The following is a 23,276-nucleotide window of genomic DNA, read 5'->3' as shown; positions in this document are numbered from 1 at the left end:
GTAGAGCCAGAATTTGACCCCACACTGCCTCCAGGATCCTTGATGGGCTTGGGACATAAGCTATTATCTGGCAGAGCCAATACTTACTGAGGGAAAGAAGGATACTTGGGAAGTGTTATAAACTGAATTGTGTTCCCCCCCCGCCCCAATTCATCTGTTGAAACCTTCATCCCCAGTCCTTCAGAATGTGACTGTATTTGGAGAGAGGGCCTTTCAAGAGGTGATTAAATTAAAATGAGGCCCTTAGGGCGGCCCCTCATCCAATCTGACTGGTGTCCTTATAAGAAGAGGGATCTGGGTGCACAGAGACACCAGGGGTGTGCCTCATAGAGCAAAGATCATGTGAGGACACAGCGAGAGGGCAGCTATCTGCAAGCCAGTAAGAGAGGCCTCAGAATGAAACCACCCTGCTATGGGACTTCTGACCTTCAGAACCATGAGAAAATAAATTTCGGATGTTTAAGCCACCCAGTCGGTGGCATTTTGTTACGGCAGCCCTAGCAAACTAATGTAGGAAGGGAGAAGAAATCATCGAACGTAGTCACTTGCATAGACCACAAAAGCAACAGCAGCTCAAGTGTTGTTCAAAACTGGACTGAGAGTTGTTACAGATTTTGGCCTTGTTAATAAAGCAGGAACAAGTTCCATCCCTGGAGGCACTGGAGGATTGTGGCTCTGTGTGCCAGGCACACGCCTTCCAGTGTGCTCCCCCCATACCACTCGATAAACCTCTTCTCTCTCCCTCACAGAAACAGGGCTGAAATGGCCCCGTAACACCAACATACATGCCCCAACAAGCAAGACACATGATAAATTAAATGCATGTCAAGGCATGGCCCGGTGTCGTTCCCTCTGATCTTGCTAGAATAACATGACATTTATAAAAATACAACCCACTGGATATTTGGCACTGCTTGGGAATGAAGAATATGTCCACTTAAGAGCCAATCCCCCAGGCTGTCAAAAAAATCTCAAGCCAGGATTTCTTCTATAAACATTACCTATCTTTTAAAATTATAACAGTCTAGGAAGTGAAGAAAACTAATTTAAAGTCTCTGCTTATTTGCAAGTCTCCCTTCGCCTCAACGTAAAAAACATAAACCAGACAGAAGAACACGTTCAATGCTCGGTCAAGGCCCACGGATGGGACAGCCCTGTGCATCTGGCAAAGCGCCTCCACCCTCCCCGCCTCGGCCCCCGGTCACCCTCGCCCCGAACACACACCTATGCAGAGCTCACCCTCCACCGGGGCCAGCCTCCTCCAATCCCCGGGCACGCTGAAAGGCGGTATTTACGGATTTTTTTTTTTCAGATACCAGCCAAATAATGTTCCCGTTCACTCTCTCACCCACCTTAGACCATACAAAATTTAACATCTGGGAGGATAAACTCTGCCCCGAACGCAGATGACAAGGGTGAGCAGTCATGGAGGAGTTCTCCTCAAGCAAAGAGGATCTGCCAGCTTCCCTCTGAGGTCCAGGCCCTGAAAGGCCAACTGTGGTATGTTTGAGTTTCCATCGGGCCTGGTGCTTGCTGGCTGCTGCTATGTTCACTCAGAACCCAACTGTCCTATAAACATCTCGCCCTGCTGCTGAGAGCTGCCCGCCTGGCCTTACTTCTTGGAGCCGAGAAAATGCAATTTGGGAGCTGCAGGCCGCATGGGAACTAACACTTGGAGCACAGCTGACCCCTCTCTGCTCCAGGCCAGTGACGACTCTAAAAAAAAAAAATTAAGGCACGCTCACACGAACATAACAAGAACAGGAAGAAAAGTCCAGATTTTCCTCACCATGTGCCACCCAGCCATGTTTACACTGATCGCAAGTCCTCAGGTTAATCTTCCCCGGCTGGAAACATTCACACGTGCAGTTCACCAGTGTGCAGCGGATGGCCTGAAAAGGAGAGGAGGAAAAAAGATCAGCATCTGTTCAAAGGTACCATATTTCTTCACCATTTTAATAATAACACCCACTTCCCATTTTTAACGGCTTTAGGGGCCTGGAGAGTTTTAAAAATAAATTTTGAAACCATCAAAATCTCTTACCAAAACATATTAGAAAACAATACTGATTCACTAATAGAATGTTTCATGCCATTCATAGGTAAGCTTTAAATTAGAAGCATAGACTGAGTAGTATAAGAGTAAAGGATTACATACTCTACAACATGCTGGATCTGAAACACCAGGGACCAGAAAGAGAAAAAAATATTGCTGCTACCAAATAGGCACATTTAAGTTCATCCACCTGGCAACAGTGCAAAAAATATACACTCTCATACAATAATGTTCAAACGAAATGTTGTTCCAAGTAAAACATGATATACAGGTAATATTATTAGAATATTACTTTTCTTCTGCAGTGTTTCATTTAAATGCTTTATTAATCTTTCAGACACATTTTGAGAGACATTCCTGTTGGCCCAATAAGACCTGGCATATTTCTGGCATCATTTGTCACTTCCCAATTCCTTGTTTGTTCCCCCCTTGATATATCCACTCCATTTTCATTCCTATTTTGAAAAACGCAAAACAACCCCCATTTTTATTTTTTTAATGGTGATGTAAGAGATTAAGTTTACATTGTTTTTAGATCAGATGTAGAACAGGAAAAGACATTTATGTGAATATTTGATACTTGGAACAACTCACCTATATCTTACAAAACTGAAAGACACACTCAAAAACCTTTCATTTCTTTACAAGCACTTTAAAAAATCATCTCCCCGGTTTACATTGTAAAGTGAATCCATAGAAAATTAGCATTAATGAAGTGTAACTTTTGATAGATTAAGAACCTATGCTTAAGAACGGTGCTAAAGCCGACCTATGCTCCTAGACTACAGTTAATAAATTTATCTCGTACATTTAGTTCTAACTGGCATCGTAGTTCTGAAGACAGAAGGGATTTAGTCCGATCGTTCACAGATTAACCATCTACTGTTACTACCTGAACTGCCAGGAAAAGACCTCTCTACAGCTGTAGATGCAATCAATAATTACTGATTTGGGGGGTGGGGTGGGGGAGAGGTACGGGGCTACCTGAAACTGCAGTGCTGGGCCTGAAAGCTACTCTCACTCACACAGCTCCAGACGCTCATATTCCTGGAAGCAGCTGGATTTTTATATAAACTGTCTCATTTGTAACAGACAGTATTTTAGACATTGTTAACATGGTTGGGACAAACTCCATTTACAGAGAGTAAGACTGAATGGTCTTTGACTGCTCCCCGTGCTTTAGATCAGGCGAGTTTGAAATATTTCTCTTTTGTTAATGAACATCCAATCTATAGGTCCCTGTTCAGTTTCCAATAGAGTCCTTGCCTAGACTCCTCTCTTGCTTCACCTCCAACCCTAGTTTGCTCCTCTATTACTGCAAGAAAAACACTCAGGTGTATTATCTGCCTGATATTTCAGGGCCTTTCTTTCAATGTCAATAGTCCAATTACATATTAGGAGGTTGTAAAACTTGGCTGTATGTATTAGTGATTAAAGGAAATAGTAGTAAGAAATAGGGGCAGCAAAGGAAATGCTGACTACGCAAGAATAATATATGTAGTTGAAGGTTAGAAGGGGAAATGTTTCTCCCCAAATTTCCTGTGTCAACTTCAATAGTTTCACTGACAGCAATACGTCAGAACATTCCAGGTTAGAAAGAGCTTCTTTAAATGGCGTGTTCATTAATGAACTCACAATTTGATTGTACTGTGGTAACACAAAACAAAACAACAACAGTTCAGAGGGCAGTGTTTCTACTAAAAACAAGGCACCTTACAAACTATCCAATTATAAATTCAGATGCAGCAACCACGTTGACATTAAAATATTTATATAATCTGAAGTGCGATAACAGAATCTTTCATAAACACTAAGGAAAAAAAAGTCGCCTCTGCTTTACCAAACTAAGGAATGATCAAAACTAACAATGACTATCTCTCAAGGACTACATGTTAACTCCAGTACAAAAAACATACATATTTTAAATCATTAATTTGATCATTTTGATTTGAGTTATTTAACAAAAATAGCCTCACTTTACATTGTGTTTAAAACATACTTTCGTCAATTTTAATTATAGCTATATTCAGGACAAAACAAATTAAGAGACTGTAGATTTGCTTTATTTTATGTATATTTATTTATTTACTGATTGAACTATTCATTCATTTACTGAGAACTAGTTTATGATTCAAATATTTTTCTCTTCCTAAATAACTTTATACATCTGGCACATTTGGGAATTAAATTTTTCAGATCATCATCCTTTTCCTTTTTCATAATTTTACCCTTTTTGTACCTAAACATACAAACACTGGAACACCTCAGCTCCTTTTATATACAAACACTTGAGCACTGGAATATCCATTTTGTATTTCTATGACTTCCAGAAGGTCTATCTGTTTTCAATTCAGATTTATATAGACTACAATTGTTCCTTAAGGGAATTATATATATTTAAACAATATGGTCTAAATAAATATTTTGAGTATGAGACTATTGTGGCTTCAAAGGAAGTTTTATTCTAAATAACATTTTTGAAACGGCATAAAAGTTTGACATACTATTTATTCACAACAAAACAGAACCAATGTGATCACTTGCCAACTCACCCACACTTCAAAAAAATAAATTATCATAAAACTATCAAAGCCAGTTAAGCCTCAAAAACGTACACACTTTACAAGGAGAGAGCTGGGAAGAGCAGAGATGGTGAAGCTTTCATTTTGGTGAGCACATCCACTTCTTCACGTAGCTAGTATACGAGTGCTTCCCACCCACTGCTGGGCATACACGACTACAGAAAATACAGCGGCGATAACGAGGTGCCAGAAGGGGGACACCAGGAAAAGAGCAGACAATTTGATCAGGATATTCCCACCTATAGATGCAGGACCCTTATGCAGGTCTGGCCAACTCAGGCTAGCAACCCCTCCACACCTCCAGAACCCCACTTCAGTGAGTGCCTGAAACTCTTTCCTCCATTTCAGTAGGATAAGCTTTTCCAACACCCCAAGAACAAGAACAAATTTTCTTAAGCCTGCAACTTATTTACAGTAATGATTCCTCTGCTTAGCTTTACCATAGATTTCTTGAAAGGAAAATCCATGCACCCACCACCCACTGCTTCCACCTACATTTTAATCGTGCAATCTGGATTCTGCCCCACACAGTCCTGAAACCGCTGTCTCCAAGAGGAATGTTCTCATCACATCTGGTCTCCTTTTCTAGCCTCCTTGTTCTCCTAGACCCCGAGGCAACTTAAGGCACTAACTCTCCTTCATTCCTGGGCTGTAGAGACCAACTATCCTAGTTTATTGGCAGCAGCTTCTCACTCTCTCTCCACTGTAAATAAATACAGGTGTTTCCCACGGCCAGGCTCCTCGTTCTTTAATTCGGCAATTTCATCCCCTCCTACAGCTTCAAATATCATCACTATGCAAAGCCCATCACTGTGGAGCCAAGTACTGTGTTAAGTGGCAGAAATGGATGGCAGCGTCCCTGTGGCTCAAGGATTTGACAGTCAGAGCTCATGGGCAGTGGGTTCAGAGGAGAGACCCTAAGAACAGAAGGAAGCCCTTGAACAGGTTTGGGAAGCACCATTTCTCCCTCTTTATGCCTCTGTCTTTTCTTCTACCAAAGGTAGGATTTAAAAATTTATCTACAACAGTAAACTATTACCTATTATTAATAATAGCTAGATTTACTGGATATTTGCCATTTTCCAGATAGTGTGCTTAACACTTTACAAACATTAGCTCTCCCTCAGAAAATACCACGAGGTCAGTACTATTATTCCCTTTATTTCACAAAGGAGGAAACTGAGATGGAGCTAATTCAGGACTTTGCCCTGAAGTCACAGGAATCAGATTCCAGGTCTGTGTGAGCTCTCCATCCACTCACAGGCAGCCATGGGGCAGAGCCCCTCCATCTGCCCACCCCCCACCCCCCCACTGTGTACTGTTAACTCCTGCTCATCTTTCAAACTTTCAACTCAAATACTACTTCCATTCCCCAGGGCAGGTGCCCCCATGGGATCTTTCTGTCACAGCACTTATCACAATTGTGAATATTATATTTACCTATACTTATTCATTATATATATATATATATATATATATATATATATATATATATATACACACATACCTATATCTGTGTGACTATTTGATTAAAGTCTGTCTTCCTCAGTAGAATTTAAGCTCCTTGAAGGCAGAGTGACATATTGTTGGGCTTACAGTGTAAATATAATGACAAATAATAGGTGCTTAAAAGGCACTTAAAGAATGCATGAGTCTTCCGAGCCTCTTTCCCATCTGTAAAATGATGGTAGCAATAACATCACAACAGTGTCAAAAGACTCAAATGAAATAATGAATATAAAGCATGTGACACTGTGTCTAGTGATAGCAAAAGCTCAAAAGATGGAAAACATTTATGACCTCAAGAAACTTTCCAGATATTACATTTGAATTATTTTTCCCTTATGATTCTTCCCAATGTATTTTTTCCAACACCTTGTAAAATGCTTAACACATATTTAGTCTTAATGAATAAATGAATACTTTGACATATATGATGCCATATTCTTCATACTATAATCCTCTAAATTGGGCATGACAGGGATTATTATTTCTGTTTTAATACTGGGGTTCAAAAATGTTTATTTAGGTGTTACACATCTCTTAAATGATAAGGTGGATTTCCCAATTACTTATCAGTTTATTTCCATTACCTATAGAAAAAGAAGAGATACAGTTAAAACCAGTAAATTATGAATATTCATATCCAAAAGTATATCTAGAATTCATAAAGTAGACCAATTTAGTATAAAAATATTTAATCAAGGTTCAGTCAGTGACACTTATATTTGAATATTAAGTAAGAGTGCATTTGCGAGTATTCTGGATGAGTACCAAAGCCCTATTCAAATAACAGATTCTGTTATCACTAAAACTGAAGAGTCTTTAAGCTTCATTTTGCTCGTAGCTGGCTTGAACTCTGCAAGTTAATGTGAGCTGAACATCAATCTTCTCACCAAATGATATTTCTCAGAAAAGCACAGATTGTGGCTTCAGCTAATATTTAGCGTATATCACAAAAGAACTATACACAAGGCTAATTAATACATCTCCTGTTAGCTGTTCCTTCTTTGGGAACACTTACAGAAGTTACCTATTAATACAAAACAACAAAAGACAAAATAAGGCCATGGGGCATATAGAAACATAAGACATATTCTGAAGGAACAATCATAGAAAGAGAACCTCCCTTCCCAAAACCCCATTAAAAATAAGACTAATTTCAGTTCTGGGTTTTGTCTTCCACACAAAGAAAACTATTTGCCAGGAGATCCCCTCAAGTGTTCATTAACCTGGCCAAATATCCCATATATAACTAAAAATCCTTCTTAAATCTGCTTTCTCCTTATTCATTTCTGGGGAGGATACCAAGATTTACAACTTGGATTATGAAATTCTACTTGAATCATTTAAAAATGTTTAAGAGTTAAGAACATAACCTACACTAAAACTGAATTACTGAAAAAGTCAATCATTAATACAGCATCCATCTGTCCCACCAGTTTCTTCCAGAAACTTAGGTGGTACAATCTAGGTGTACAAATTAATTGGCTATAATGGTTATCAGTGACCATTCTTATTTGCCTTTCTTATTTTTTAACAAGAACAAATTTCTTAATAAAATGAATTTTCTACTTTGGAAATCACATGTAGGTGTGATAAATAGGTAAACTCAGCCAAACTTCCATGAAGATCCAAAGTAGTCCATGTTATAATTAACTCTTATTAATTCATCTCTGCATATGTTATTCATCTCTGTACATACAGGTCCCAGAAGGAAAGGTATGTATGGTGCCAAAGGTCAAATAAACCTTTTTTATTAGGTAGGAAAACTGTCCTTTGAAGACTTCTGTCTTTAAAAAAAATCTGGAAAATTATCCATAATGAATCTGGAAACTAATTCTTCTAGGATTGTCTCAGAATACACTGCAGTAATTACAAAGTAACAGCTACTAAGCATTATGGATGAAGAGAGTAATCTTATATGTGACCAAAAAAAGATGGACTGCCACACACATTTATACATCTTGTGTATAAAGTACCTAAGACCGTACTTCAAGCATTGCCACAGAGATTCTAAAGAACTCACATGATAGGAATGGTGATTTATTAAGTAAGGAAACAGCTCCCTGTATAATTTTCAGGACAGTTTTTCCTCTTCCATTTTCACATGGCTGATCCATAAAACTAATGGAAAAGAAACAACTTCCAAAAGAAGTACTCTGAGTTTTAGCTAAGACTTGGAAAATCTATATGATATTGTCTTTGTAGAAGAACAGTGCCTTAAATTTGCCTAAGTCATGATGCAACTTAAGCAAAGAAAAAAAATTTTTTGGCATGGTGGATAACTTCTGAGCTTACTAGACAACTACAAGAGAAATTTGCTTTTACTTGATTACAAAACACATACAGGCCGAAAGGAAAGGTATATCCATATCCACCTGTTGTGCTGCCGGGTTTTACAATCAGGTATCAAAACAAGACAAGAAGATGTGAGTTGGATAGACATAGAACACTGAGACCCCTGGTTTTAAATATCCTACAAAGAAGTTTTATAACAACCTAAAAAAAGTCTTATCTAACTCTGACTCTGAGACTACTAATATAAACCTATAGTTGCAGTAAGGCGGGTATGTTTTCTGTATTTATGCAAGGAAACGTATAGATCTGAGTTTGGACAATGTTCACAGAATTGACAAGAAGTGATTATCAGTGATTATAGAGTGTAGAGTAAAAGTAAAGGGCTCACAGAGTATTAAACTGCAATGTAAATGCCACTACTCGTAATAGTAACAGCAGCAAATGAGAAGCAATGAAATTACTGTCTGCTTAACCAAACCCCTTAAAAATTCACACAATGGGCCAGCAAAAGTATATATCTTAGTTTGTGGTAAGATAAATTAGAAATCGAAAAATTTATTAACCTTTCTATAAAAGGTTCCTTAAAATGTGTCTAATTGTTTTTTAATGTCATATGAAGAAATAGCAACCTGATAAAAGTGATGATTTTGTTGTACTTATGTGCTCTGAAATTTCTTGATGTCTTTTCATCAATTAGATCTTGCGGCTGAGTCAGAAGATTTGAAAAGACATGGTCAGTCCAGACTCACTACGAGGTCCAGATGCCACTGATATAAACAGTGGACAACAAGGTCAAGACAGAAGGCTGGGCAATTCAAAACGGCCAGACTCCAACAAGACATCGTAAGAACAACATTACTGACCAAGGAAATATTATCTTCACAATAAGCACATCTAAAATACCTGAAAGAGATTCACTGTGAAAAGGTAGCCTTTAAACATCAGTTACTGCTAAAAATCAGAAGACTTAAAACTTCATTTTAATTTTCTCTTAAAAGGCGTAGTTCTCTACCCCACCCTCATCACCTGGCAAATGGATAAACAAAGTATGGTATATTTACATAGTGGAATATTATTTGGCTAATAAAAAGGAATGAACACTTGATATTACTACAATATGGATGAACCTTGAAAACATTATGCTGAGTAAAAGAAGCCAGACACAAGAGATCCTAAATTATATAAGTCTATTCATATGAAATGTGCAGAACCCAGAAATCTGTAAAGATAGGGAGTAGTTAGCGGTTTCTTTTTGAGGTGATGAAAATGTTCCAGAAATGACTGTGATGATGGTTGTGTATAACTGTGAATACACTAAAATCCATTGAATTGTACACTTTAAATGGGTAGAGTGTATGATACCTGAACTCTATCTCAATAAAGCTGCTTAAAAGTGAGGAGGGCAAACCTACTACATCACCTAATTTCTTTTAGAGGTGTTAAAACATTTAATTCATAAGATATTCCCCCGGGGGACACAATGTAGCATAATATCCTTCTTTAACCTAGTAGGTCTTCAGTATACAAATGCTAAATGAGTGATTAAACAGAAGACAAAGCAACTAAAGAATTTCACTGCTGCTTAAATCTGAAAATTCCTTCTACTTTGAAAATATTAAAACCTAGTAAGTCCATTTTAAAATGACAATGACTTAAATCCACTGCCATTTTTCTATCAGGAAAATCCAGGACATCCTTACATCCTTCAACAAATTTGGGGTGAAGAGGCCTCTCAGTTAAAATGTTCATTAAGATACTAGAAAAACTCAAAGAGAATTGTTTAAAATGGACAATGGTGAATTCTGTCATGTACACTAGTAAAAGTATTCCTCAATTTACTGTGATGAAAAAATTACCTCCACAAAAGTCAAGAAACAAATATGGTTTAAGGGGAGGGGGCAAAGAGAGAAACCATATACTTCGAGTAGATGTTCATATATGAATGTGAATGTTTCTGTGACTATGTGTGAATATATAAATACAAACAGGGAGAAAGGGACATACACAGAGGCACATAAATTTTCACAGACACGGATCCAATGAGCATCTGTAGTCATTAGCTTACGACCACAACTGACTATCAGTCGACACGAGGAAGACCCCATTTAAATAATTTAGGAGTTCAGAGTAAAAATCAACAGCGGGATATAGCCAATTATATGAAGAAAATACCCTTGCTTCTACGGCATCAAAGCCTATGCAGGCTTTGGAGTGCATGTGTTATGTTTTTTTTCCCCCCAATTAAATTAGGCCTATGGTAATAAAAGCTATTTTGTTAGGCAATTAGTAATATTAGAGAAACAGGAAATGAAAAGGCATTTCAATTTGGGCAGAAACATTTTATTTTCTTACCTAACAGTTAACAATTAAGATATTCCACTTACTGCCTGTACTTACAAATTTTACAGACTACTTAGGCAGCTGTGATAACATAATGAGAAAAGAAACACTCTTCCCATGAACACACACCTATCGTCTAATTGAAAATAAGGGATTAGCTCACTGTAAAAAAGAACCACATTTTCACTAAGCTCAGTCTACATTTACCAGAATACATAACTTTGTATAAGGAGCCAAAGTACCTCTGATATCATATGAATGATAAGCAATACTCATCTCATTTCACCTTAATGTTGAATCAGCAATTCTGTATTCCATTGATATACATTTTATTCATTTTCACTAAGGCAATTTGAAAGGTGGTAATGTGACTACATTTCCCTGTGGCATTCATGACAACAATTACTTACATAATATGATAGGGAAGGCATTAATAAGGAAGGGATTTAGAATGAGATGCAAGGAGATTTATAAACCTTTCAGCACTTTATGAAGAAATGCTCCTCATTAGGCAAGAAGTAAGACAAGATGAAGCCTAAGTTCTGGTTATTTCACAGAAGCAGCTTCTATCCTGGGAAGAATGGTTTGCACGACTGTCCCCTACTTTGGTGACCAAGCAGAGAGGTGCAGGAGTAACCCAAGACTTGTCCGAAGCTGTGCCAAATGTAAGGCATCCCCCCAAATCGAGGCCACCTCCCCTTCCCAGACGGCATGGGAAGGACCCCTTTAAGGAAGGAGTGCCTCTCAATCCTTCTCGTTAAAAGGAGCCAGCCACATTATTTCAAATGCCAAAGCACAGTAATCAATCCATTTACCAAGCAAGAGCATAAGGTGGGTGACCTTTTAACTGAATTTACTCTAGGCTTGTGAAAAGAATTTATCCCAGTGAAGCAACAAGGGAGACAGGTCGTTGCATTTTCGAACGTATCATTTCAAATGACAGCTCTGATTGCCCAGGCCAGTTGAGGTAGCCTTTGTGAGACTTAACAACATCCCACGTCGGATGGTGCCATGAAGCTTGCATAATACTTCAAATACATTCTTGTATTTAATCATCAAAATCCCCCAAATTAGAGATTTTTCAAACAGCCGAAAAATGAGGCTGTGAGATGTCCTTAAATGGCCACAGCTGGTAATCCAGGGCTCGCTCCACCCGGCCTGGGCGGGAGAGGCAAGGAGCTGAATAATCCCCCTTGCTACTCTCCTCCACAGTGAGATTTCCTCAGATATTCTTCCAGTTCCAAGAGCAGTTTGAGACTGAAGAGGAGACGTGGAAGAAACTACACACAAAGGGAGAGGCGAGGGGGAAGGCTTTAAGCAACTTAAAAAGATGAGGTAAACTGCTAAGTAAGCAGTTAACCATTTACACTAGGATTTTCTATGAACAAAGTGGCACATTTTTAGGCAGAGAAAGCGACTCTCAACAGCCTTCTATGGAGTCTATCAATGGTTACATTAAAAAAGGCCAAAATCTGAAAAAAGTGAGGCAAGGATTTGCCAAAAACACTGATTAATTTTACACCATCTTGTTTCTACCTTGTCTTAGGATTGTCCATTAATAGAATATCTCAACAAACATTTTAATACTGTCCATTGTTCATGTGTCTGTGCATCGTAACTATGCCTGATTAAGAAAGAATATGTTTCTTTGCCCAAGAGCAGATATCACCTCAGGAGTCATACCTATTACAAATAATAATAATGATATGATGAACAGTCTACAGTGCCCTCTTATACGTTATTTATGTTAGGTCACAGACTCCCCAGGGGTCTGTGCTGAGACCTGGACTGGCTTCATTAGAGCATATATAAATCACTAGAGGCACATCTTGATCTTACCACTGGCTAGAGTCGCTGGAATTTTTCAGGTGGAACCTCTCAGGTGAAAACATTTTTTAAAAACACAATGTTATCATTTCTTCTAAAATGTGGGTTTCTCAAATTGAATCCGTTACATTCAGATGCTCATAGAAATCCCACAAATTTCTATGGACTCTATAAGCATCTGAGGGTAACAGGTGCCCTAGAGTGTTGCAAAAAACATTATGCTCTTTTTAAGGATTAGTTTAAAGGACAAAGAGAGACATACAGAGAAAGACAGCAAGAAACAGATCATCCAGCTGCTAACAAATGCTTTGACATCACTGAGCAAATGGGGAGACTAATGCAATGGTTGTCAAGAACTCTGAGCTAACTCTTGAAAATTAAGAAATAAATAGAAAGCTTGTGGAAAAAAAGGGAGTCTTCCAGAACAATGTTAATCTCATCTTGGGCATGAGGACGGGGTTCACACGTGTGTCAGCTGAATCAACATAATGGGCTATAACAGCTTCGAAGCAGCTAATATGGTCCATTGGGTCAATAATCCGTGAACTAAGAAGGATTTACTTGATAGACTATAAATGGTTCATAAGAACTCAAGAATCACTCCATCAGATCAAAAATCCAATTTTCATATGGTGCCTTTCTATGAATTAGCCGGAAGACAGTAATAGCTCTAAAAGACTTCAAGGTCTATCAGTTAAAAATTTACTTTGTAAAGAACAGTGTAGAGGAGGAAGAATTAAATGCCTCTCTCTCTTTTTGGTGAACCAACCTATTTTAAAGGGAAAAAATATACTTTATGACGGAAAGCTAATATACAACAGGGAATGTTCAAGGGGCTTTTCACATTTTCCTCTGGGTACCTGAATGTATGGATCCAAAGAAATGACATGCAGGCATATACATTCTCTCCTCTCTCTCTCTTTGATATGTCTCCACATACATTCAGATACTACCACTAAGTATCAATAAATTACAAACAATATTTCTAGGATAGCAATATTTAAAAATAAAGATTTATATTTCATTTTTGTTTCTGTACACGGTTTATATTTGTGGGTCTGCTGCGTGAGGCCTGCAGAGACATTTGGAACAGCACATGGATATCAGTAAACTCTTTCATCCTCACGTATGGAAAAGCAGGCCAAAGAAACTACAAAAGGTAAACAGTAAGAACTACAACACATTTTCAGCATTTAAGAGAGAGAGAGAGACAGGCAGAGAGAAGAGGGTTGGTCCACAGGTTGGCTAAAGCTTATACAGCCTGTGTTTACAGATAACTGCAATTTCTTTCCACTCTAGACTGCAGAGAAATACTAGCCTTTATCCTGTGTTTGTGAATTTCATTACATATTCACACTAGGTGATAGTGGCTGCAGACTAATTTTTTAATGTAAGCCCATCTATGTGAATAATTGTATTTATTAAGTTCATGGCAATGAAGAAAAGCAGAGGAAAATGTTCCAAAAATATAAAAGGCTGTAATTAGAATTCCTAACAAGAAAGAATTCCTTTACTAGGGAAGAAAATGTGATCTATCACTGCTCTCTCAAAATGCTATTAGCCTCTCTTCATCATAAGGATAACAAGAAGGAATCTTTTCTTTTGCTTTTTACAAGAGTAACACTGAATAAAATAATAAATGTTTTTACATCAAAGTATATTAGCTATTGACATAAGCTCGGTCCTCTTAACTTTCACACAAGGGAAAGAAAAATTCCAATAATTCTGAAATAGACAGATAAAACTTTTCTCTGTGGCTATGGCCATGTACTATTATACGTAACTGCTTATTTTTAAAAAGAGCCTTATTGGTGCTCTCTGAAGGATTTTCTTTTGTACATAGCTTTATCCTATAATTTTGTCCCTGTTGGGCATGCTGCCTAAATTTAAACACAAACAGTCAAGCAATGAAGAAACATTAACACATTTACTGTGAACAAAAACTCCCAGTTGTACAGTGAAATTTTAATACATTTCAACTTATCTCTTTTACTAATGGGGAGAGTACAAACCCTGCAGGAATTCGCTCTGCAAACTGGTAATTACAGTAGACTCACTTTTTTTATAATGCATATGTATAGTCAGACACAAAAAACCCTGGCTGCCCTTTTGATGTAGGTTACAATAGGAATGTTTTAAAAATTATGAAAATCTACAGCAATTCTAAAGGAATGCATTATTTCATGGAAAACTGTCCTTTAACTCTGTGTATAGATACAAATAGACACATATTTAGATATCTGCTTTACACACCAGAAGGCACAATCTTTATCAGTATGTACTTTTATGTCATTTCCCCCGTAATCTTGTACAGAATAAATCCACTCCTTTTTGTACAAGGCTGGATGTGACTCTGAATATCACAATTTATCTCTTACATAAAGATGATATTCTTTCATTCTATGCCTGGTCTTCCTGTTTTGTCCTCTCTAGTTTTGGGGATTTAAATCTGTATTTTGAGATCTCATAGAACCTCTTCATTAAATAATTAAGGATCCCAAACCAATAAGTTATCTCTCAGTATAAGCAGATGTGCCCCTTGACCACAAAGACCCTATGTACATACCTGCAGAGAACAAGAACCATACACTGTAAAATTAATAATAATAGTAGCACAGACAGTTGACAGAAATGAGGTAAAATCTGTTACTATTCACATCACTTGCTAGACACTTTACATTTCTCTGTCAAATTTTTGGTTTCGTAACAACTTTAAAAGAAATTGAAATCTGATAGAATGTTAACAGGCTATCAAAGTATAATTTACATTAAACTCATATTTCTAAGTATTGGCATACGGGTAGCGGGGGTGGAAATGAAAGCAGAAAAAGCTTCCAAGTGGACATAACTTTTGAAATGCTTTGTGAATTTCAAAAAAAAAAAAAAAAATGAAGTTGCTAAAATGTTTAACTGTGACTGAGGAGCATCTACAAATTCCAGAGATATCTATCTGAAAATTATAAAATTCAGGTACAACATAAAACATACAGCATGTGCTACCAAAACAGGCAAGTTGCTGTATAGAAGTCACTTCCTGGTCACCCAACTTCAGAAAAGAGAGTGACAAGAGATAAACATTCTCAATAGGCTTGGTTATGGCAGATCCACTCACTGCCAAGGGAAGATACATTTTAGATACACATGCTAGAAAAAAGTACCTTATACTAAGGACACACATGCCTAGCTCTTCTTCTAAGCAATGCTACTAACAGTCTAACCTTAGGTCTCCCTGTCATTACAAAAAAGAATGCTTTCTTCTGTGACACCCCCACCTCGCTGCTCCCAAAGGCTGCATATGTGATAGTGTGCCTGAAACCAAAACAAGAAAACCAGACTCATCATAGTTCAAGAGCCAGGCACTGGCTCTGTCACAGGCAATGTATATATCCTCGGGCAACACTACTGCTTCCACTGGCAATGAAATGACACGTTTCCCATTTTTTAAAAAAAGCCAAAGACCAAGATAGATGATAGATAGATAGAGAGAGAGAGAGAGACAGAGAGAGACAGAGAGTGAGATATTTATATAGCTAGAGATATATACACCTAGAGATATATACAGATATTCTTTCCTTAAAGTCAGTTTTTGCAGCTGCCCCTTTTCTTCCTTGATCCAAGCATTATGAAAAATATCAAATATGTTGTGGCTTTAACATGAACAAATCAACAGAAGTACACCTCAAGGACAGCTACGTGTAAAACGTGAGCCTCTGCAAAATCCATTCACACTATATAAACACAACTGAACATTAAAGAGCAACACCTTTAAAATGTATACGGTCCATCATAGACAAAGCGCTCACGCTTTCATCTGCTAAGTCTGTTACTCCAAAGACTGTGATAGAAGTTGTGAACTATAAACAAACATAACATCTGCTCCATCCTCATGGAGTTTTGAAAGCCAAGTGATCAGGGACATGAGTTTAACGTCAACCATCTTCGAGTAGTTTGAAGGGTTAAATCATAACTCATGTGGCTATCGTTATTTACAACTTTCTAAGGGTCAAAAGGAAAGAAGCAGAAATTCAATATTCTGATTCCCTTGCTGCAAGGCACAGCAACGGCTTTGAATGAAAGCCTACAGATGCAGCCCTTCATGACAACACACACACACCCTTCCAACACCTTCTCCAAATGAATGGGTCTCTCAGTTTGTGTTTCAGTAAAGGGAAAAAGTAAAGGTTGAGGAGGTCAATTTGAATTCCCTGCATGGGCTGATGAAATCCTCCCAATCTGCTTTCCTGCTCTGGAAAGCAATGATATTGTTGGACTATTAGAGAATCCTGTCTAGTAGGTAAGTAATACATGAAAAACAGGCAATGTGTTAGGATAAGCTTAACACTTTGATACATTTGAATTTTTCTTCAGTGATTTAGAGGGTCATTTCTTTATGTTGTGGTGCTTCCACCTCTTCAATACAAGTACCATTAGACAAGCCAACATGTTACTGGATAGCCGGATGATTAAATACACACAAATTAGCCTTGGCAGTCTACAAATATGATAAAGGAAGACAGCAGCAACCAAAGTTTCACTGCATTTATCACTCATCCACATTCAGAACCCTGATATAAAAGAGATCTATACTTAGCCTATATTATATATTATCCAAGAGGGACCCTAAATAGATGGCCACAGACCACAGATATCGCTATTCATGAAACTGGACATCAGTGCCAAAAACAAAACCAAAAAGAGTACAAGTTAGATTTATGCAAAGTACCTCATAGTTTTGTAAGATGACTGTTTCCTATACTATTTGAACGATTAGCATGCCCCATTTGGGTGGACCATAAATAGATCAGGAAGGAACAATTCAATACGATTTCACTGAAACACTATTTGAATATCCAAAGAACTGGCAGTGAACATGTTTTAAAATTTTGTTTGTTCATATCCAGTATATGTGAGGCTACTATTTTAATTGTAAAATATATTATACCTGTGTTCAAATTAACACCGAGGCATAGCTGCCAGATTGTATGCCTCAGATATAAGTAGGAGGGACAGAATTTTCAGTGGGTGTCTATTGGCACAGTATTATTTTCTTTTAGACTACTGGTCTACAGACAGATTCGGCTTTTTACCTCTGAATCAGAAATTAACAAAATTTTAGAGTCAGCCTACCTAATGCTTATCTAGCCATATTCTAGTTGCCAAAGCATCATTTTTAATATTTATCTCCATGAAAAATATTTTAGATTCTGTGTGTCCATTTACTGAAATGGAGCTTTTCCCCCAAATTAATCTAGTTATTAATTTCTAAAAGTCAATGATAAGGGTGGGGAGGGGGGAAATCCTCAGGTGCCTAAACTAGTATGAAGTGGTAGTATTACATCAGCTACTAAAGCTAGTTTGTGTGTATTAGTAACTTGAGGCTCTCTGCACACAGGTGTCAGGTATGTTAATTACCTTTCTGTCTCATAAAATAAAACGTATAAAGAACAAGAGTGAGAAATACAAAACGTGTGCTAAGGATGCCTCCAATGTGAAAGTGCTTCTTGTTTGAATTTGGAGTCGGGGAAAGTAGTGCTGGTGCCCTTTTTCTTTTATGATTTAGACATCTTAGCTATGAGTCTGCACACTGAAAGTGAGATTTATCAATGAGCTGAGGAAACCAAGTTTCTTAGCACAATTTCATCTTCTTTTGCTAAGGGCCCAAAGCTTCCACTTCTTTAAAAAACAAAGCAAACCAAAACCTTCACCTATTAAATACAAAAGAGAACTGGTCTACCTCAGAATCACCTGTGGCACTTTACAGAAGCACTACTGCCCTGGACCAACACACTCGAATGAACGCATTAGAATCTCAAGTGTACTTGCAGAGGGGGTGACTCCTCACATTTTGCTCCCAGGTGCCTCAGTGGCCTCACCAGTGTCTTGGCCTATAATTGTTTATTTCACCGCGGTGCCTGTAAGAGGCATGGAACCGTATTGAGAGCAAAACAAATGGACACAAATGCGAGAAAATGCTCTGTTTGAAGGACTTCAGGGGTGAAGGGAAATCCCAAACTTGTTTCACATCCCCTTGGACACCGGGAGGGAAGGAAGCCATTTCCTGAGGACGGCCTCAGGAGCTTTTCCAACCTTAGAAAGCAGAGCCTCTCGCAGGGAGCTGTGGCCCAAGCCAACTGTTGAAGCAAGATCCCAGGACAGACTCCTGAGCCTGAAGCTGATGAAGAAGGGAAGAGGAAGCTGGGAGGGCCGGGGTCTGGGTAGCTCAATGGCTATCCGTTTTCATTTTAAATGGATGTTGGGAAGGGGCTTAAATGATTATTAATATGAGTAATCAATTCCCCTAGGAATTCCCTTCCTCCCTTAAAGCCACCTCTCACCAATTTTTCAATATGCACTTAAGAAAGCAGAGTTTGCCTACACCTGGCAGTGACTGCTGTCACACTTTCCCACCCATGGAAGTCAGGTAATACCTGTACCTTTTAAAAGGTAATACATAGGAAAGTGCCTGGCACAGTCCTTCCAACATAGCTGCTCAGTAATGTTTCTCTTCCTTTCCTAGTTCCTGCCCTTGTATGTAATCATCAAAGCATGGAAGCTACATGCAGCAATAGAGTTTTAACATACTTAAAAATTTCTAAGGACACGGTGCTCATCTGCTTTCTTCTTCTTTTCTTTTTGTCTTTCCAAACCCCTTGCAGCAACTCAATCCTTCACTCCAGGCCCTTATGAATACAAAAGAGGTTCTCCTCCTAATTTATGGCAATTGTAAGTGAATTAGGCCCAACAGCTCCCAAACTGATTTTTGAAAGACTGATATGCCCTCTTCTGGCTTCTTATTTAAGAAAAAAAAGAAAACAAAAATGTTAGTTTATTAGATGCATAAAAGAGTGGTCTGTTTATCTGCTGTATTTATTACTAATAATTTTAAGGACTTAATTGAGATTTTCTCAGGCAAGTGATAATATCTGGAGGTCCCAATATTATGAAAGGTGAGGATACCTTTCAATAACAAGATACTCAGCCAAGGGGCTGGCTTTCAACAAATTTTTCCTCAAGTCAATTAACGAGGCTGAAGATGCTATAAACTGCATGAACAGGGGTCAGAGAAGGAAAATCAAAATATGTGTACCCACTAGCAAAATCTAAGAAAAAGTCCTCCCCTCCATGCCACATGCCCCACAGTGCACCCCACTGTATGCCCACGCAGGCCTGCTTTCACAGCTCGGGCCGACAGCAATGCCAATTAGTGTCAGTCGTGACGGGGTTTTAGCAACACGGCCCTCTGTCTTAGAGGAAGTGGGCTGCAACCACCAACTTACTGTACAGAGGCAACCTAACAACCCATTAGGTGGAAATGACTTTTCAGCCACTTCCTCCAGGGACTGCATCAGAAACTGATGGCTTAGACAGATGGGAACATTTTTACATTTCTGTATTAACTGCATCCAGGAAGGTGGATTTTTATCATGTAACGCTGCCCAGTCCTCATTTCATCCAGCCTCCTCTATTTACTCCTTCACTCCCCATAATAGAATGGCATATAACGTTACCTAATAAAACCATGGACTACACTTCCTAGAAATAGAGGGAGCCGTCTCACTGTGTGTATTCAGAGTATGCTATGGGTCATCCACTGAAACTTTTGGGCATCAATGAAAACAAAAAAATTCATTACTGGAATACTGCTCTGGAGTAGCATTTTGTGTTTTGAAAAGATGTTGATGGTTACCGTTTATGGCTCTAATTGTTAAGCTGGTATTAGATTTGGTTAAATCTATCAAGAAGCAAAAGCAATCCTACTCCTGAGTCCAGAAAAGGATGGTCAGCCCTGCAAACAGGAATGCTCACACCTTTGTTGTGATGTAAAGGCTGGGCTGTAATCCAGCATTACATCCATGTGCGCGTATCGCTGTAGTACTAAAAACAAAATTTACCTCCACTCAGAGCACCTGATAGAATACCAATGCACGAGAAAATGTGCAATTAGTTAAAATTTAAATTTTCTTATTCTTTAAGACACGAATTTAAAAACAAACATAGGTTTATTAACTGTTACCCAGGTAAATACTTGTTAAACATTTAACAACCAGGTTTGTCCTAAGTAATTCACTCAAAAAAAGTCATATTCTTTTTTTCATGTACAAAAATCACTTGGTTGAAGAGTATCATTTTAAAACATTAAGCATTCATGTATATAAACATTATTCATCAGCAATAAGCGGATCTCAAATGCCTTCATAATAAAGATAGCCAGCAATCAAAATGTCTTTTTGATCCAAGATGCTTCAGTTTAGACAGAACTAAAAGGGTACCGGAGGAGGGAAGTACTATGAAATCTGGCAATAACATGTGGTTTTTCAGTAGTATTTTAATCTTAGGTGGGCTTCACTGCCAACATCCCAAATCTCCTGTTAGTATTCCTGCTTATAACCTCAGCTGACTTTATTAATGAATTGAGAGATGTAAATTTTTCTTTAAAATTTTTCTGTTTAGGTTTTCTTAAGAACCTTTCTCACAAGCTCCCTCTTACAAATTAGATGTCTTTTAAAACATCTAATATGGACTATTCTGTCATAGTCCTGATTATAACACAAATAGAAATTTCATATAAATTGTCAATTTTTTCTTTGCTCGAATCACATATAAACAGATATAAAGGTATATAAACTCTAGTAAATAAAAGTTTCTATGAGTTTATGTACTAAATAAAATCTTACATAATATTAAAGTTTTGAGTTTTACTTGATTTGGATATTGGCAAGACAGTCAATTCTTTTTATCTTGCTCAAATTAGTTCATAATTTTAAAAACATTAACCATTTTCCTGCTTATTCGACAGAAATATAACCTATTACAAAGCAAATATCCAGGCACTATCTTAATTAGAACACTTCTCTCTCTGTTTCTCAGTCTCTCAGGCTTTCTCTTTCTCTCTCTCTGAACGTTGTATGTACATGGAGATTTTAAAAAAACATTTTATAAAAGAGAAGCAATACTCTGTTAATATTCATTACATTCCAACACTTCTTAATTTTATGAAACACTGAACTAATATGTTTATTTTTTAAAAGCTGCGTGACATGATTTGAATTCAAAGCAAAATTCATACAGCTTTCTTTAAATATAAATCCTTTTCAATTAAAAAGATCTTGTAAGATAGTGGTGATGGTAGTGCAGCATTGTGACTGTATTAAAAGCCACTGAATTATACACTTTAAGTGGTGAATTTTATGTTATGTGGATTTTAGCTCAATTTAAAGAACAGACCTTGTAAAACAAAAGAAAAATACTTCTGGATGTCAATCCGCTTTTATGAGTTTGTTTTAGTTGAACTAATAAGGTTACTGAACCAAACAAATCCCCCCATTCTTAGGAATTATAAAAAATAGACTGAATTTTTAAAATGGACATATCTCCTTCAAATAGACTTCATATAATGTCCTCTCATACATGTCAAAGAACAAATCATTATTACTATTTTTTTTTAAAGCACACTTAACACTACGATTGCTGTCTTTAAAGCACACTGAATAGGCTGTGTCAATACAAGGAGCACCTAATTCCCTAGAAACAAATGCATAAGGAGAAGGGGGAGAGGAAATATCCTACTTTAAGGTACAGTCTTTTTAAGAATATATCCTTATTTTCTCTACATATTTCATATCCTGTCTGGAGAGTTAGATAATAATACTGGCCAACACTTCTTATGCACGTCGAATATACCAACTACTGTTCTAAACACTCTACGCAGAAATACTCATTCAACCTTGACAGGTACCCTATTAGAAGGGTATCACACCATTGTTATCTCTAATTTACAGGAAAAGCACAGAGACATAAGCTAACTTTCCCAGATCCAGCCAGGGTCTCACTCCCACGGGGCTAGTCTACCACCAGGCTCTAACCGACGGGACTTTACTGCTTCAAAGTTGTGAAACCTTCATTTATGTCCCATGACTATTGTGAAGTAACAAGGGCTACATAATTTTTTCCCCTTATTTAACATTTAAGATGGACTGAATTAAAGTTTTTCTTATTGCCAGAGAAAGAATCCACAGTGGGAATTTCAGAACATATGAAATGGGAGAATATGACAGTACCAATGTAGACTGCAGGCATGAAAACTAGTACTTTTAGAATTCAGAGTACACATTGATATACTTAAGTGAAATTTAATAAGGACTTATTCCAACCTTTCAAGAACCATCTTTCTGAAAATTAGCCATTTAGAAGACTCACTCACAGAATGGCAGAAAGGACTTACAATTCAATGATCAGCAAGTTTTGGGTCCTAAGTAAAAGAATTATTTATAAACTGTAAGAATTATTTATAAACTAGTTTACATATGCATTTAGAACAGTGAATCAAGAAATGTGCAGAGGGTGAAAGTTTGAGAGAAATGGGAAAATACTTTTTTAAAGGGATTAGCTTTAAATAAAAAAGGAAAAAAATCACTATAGCAGAGACAATGAAGGTGAACTAGAGGGAAGAATAAAATAGGTATTCAATTTGAAAAAGAGGATTCACTTTGATATAAGTAATGTGAAGCCTCAGAGAAAGAAAAGCTGGAGAAAACAAGGCGAGATGGAGACAATGATAAAGGAATGTAGAGGAAAGGGGGTGGTGATCCCATGAGGTGCCATCAAAAGAAACATAGGCCCAGTCCACACTCGTAAACTTGGTCACAACCAACTCAACTTTGGTAGGTGGT

At 37.6% G+C, this 23,276-nt stretch overlaps 1 protein-coding gene and 1 long non-coding RNA gene across 25 annotated transcripts in view; one reads left to right on the top strand and one right to left on the bottom strand.

Annotated features, from left to right (window-relative positions):
* BNC2 (basonuclin zinc finger protein 2) overlaps window positions 1-23,276 on the bottom strand; it is a 429,325-nt gene that overhangs the window by 153,351 nt on the left and 252,698 nt on the right. For all 24 annotated transcript variants that reach the window (XM_082401639.1, XM_082401625.1, XM_082401628.1 and 21 more), the window contains one exon: window positions 1,790-1,892. In XM_082401639.1, the coding sequence (XP_082257765.1) occupies window positions 1,790-1,892 (103 nt within the window). The remainder of the gene's footprint in view (window positions 1-1,789; window positions 1,893-23,276) is intronic.
* LOC309633197 lies at window positions 1,820-22,390 on the top strand. The gene is made up of 2 exons (XR_014247381.1): window positions 1,820-1,934; window positions 9,137-22,390. It is a non-coding gene; the product is annotated as an uncharacterized lncRNA (long non-coding RNA).

This window comes from Balaenoptera borealis (assembly GCF_965194805.1).
Source record: "Balaenoptera borealis genome assembly, chromosome: 8".
Taxonomy (NCBI): domain Eukaryota; kingdom Metazoa; phylum Chordata; class Mammalia; order Artiodactyla; family Balaenopteridae; genus Balaenoptera; species Balaenoptera borealis.
The sequence above is the reverse complement of the archived record's forward strand: the minus strand, read 5'-3'. Positions and strand labels throughout refer to the sequence as shown.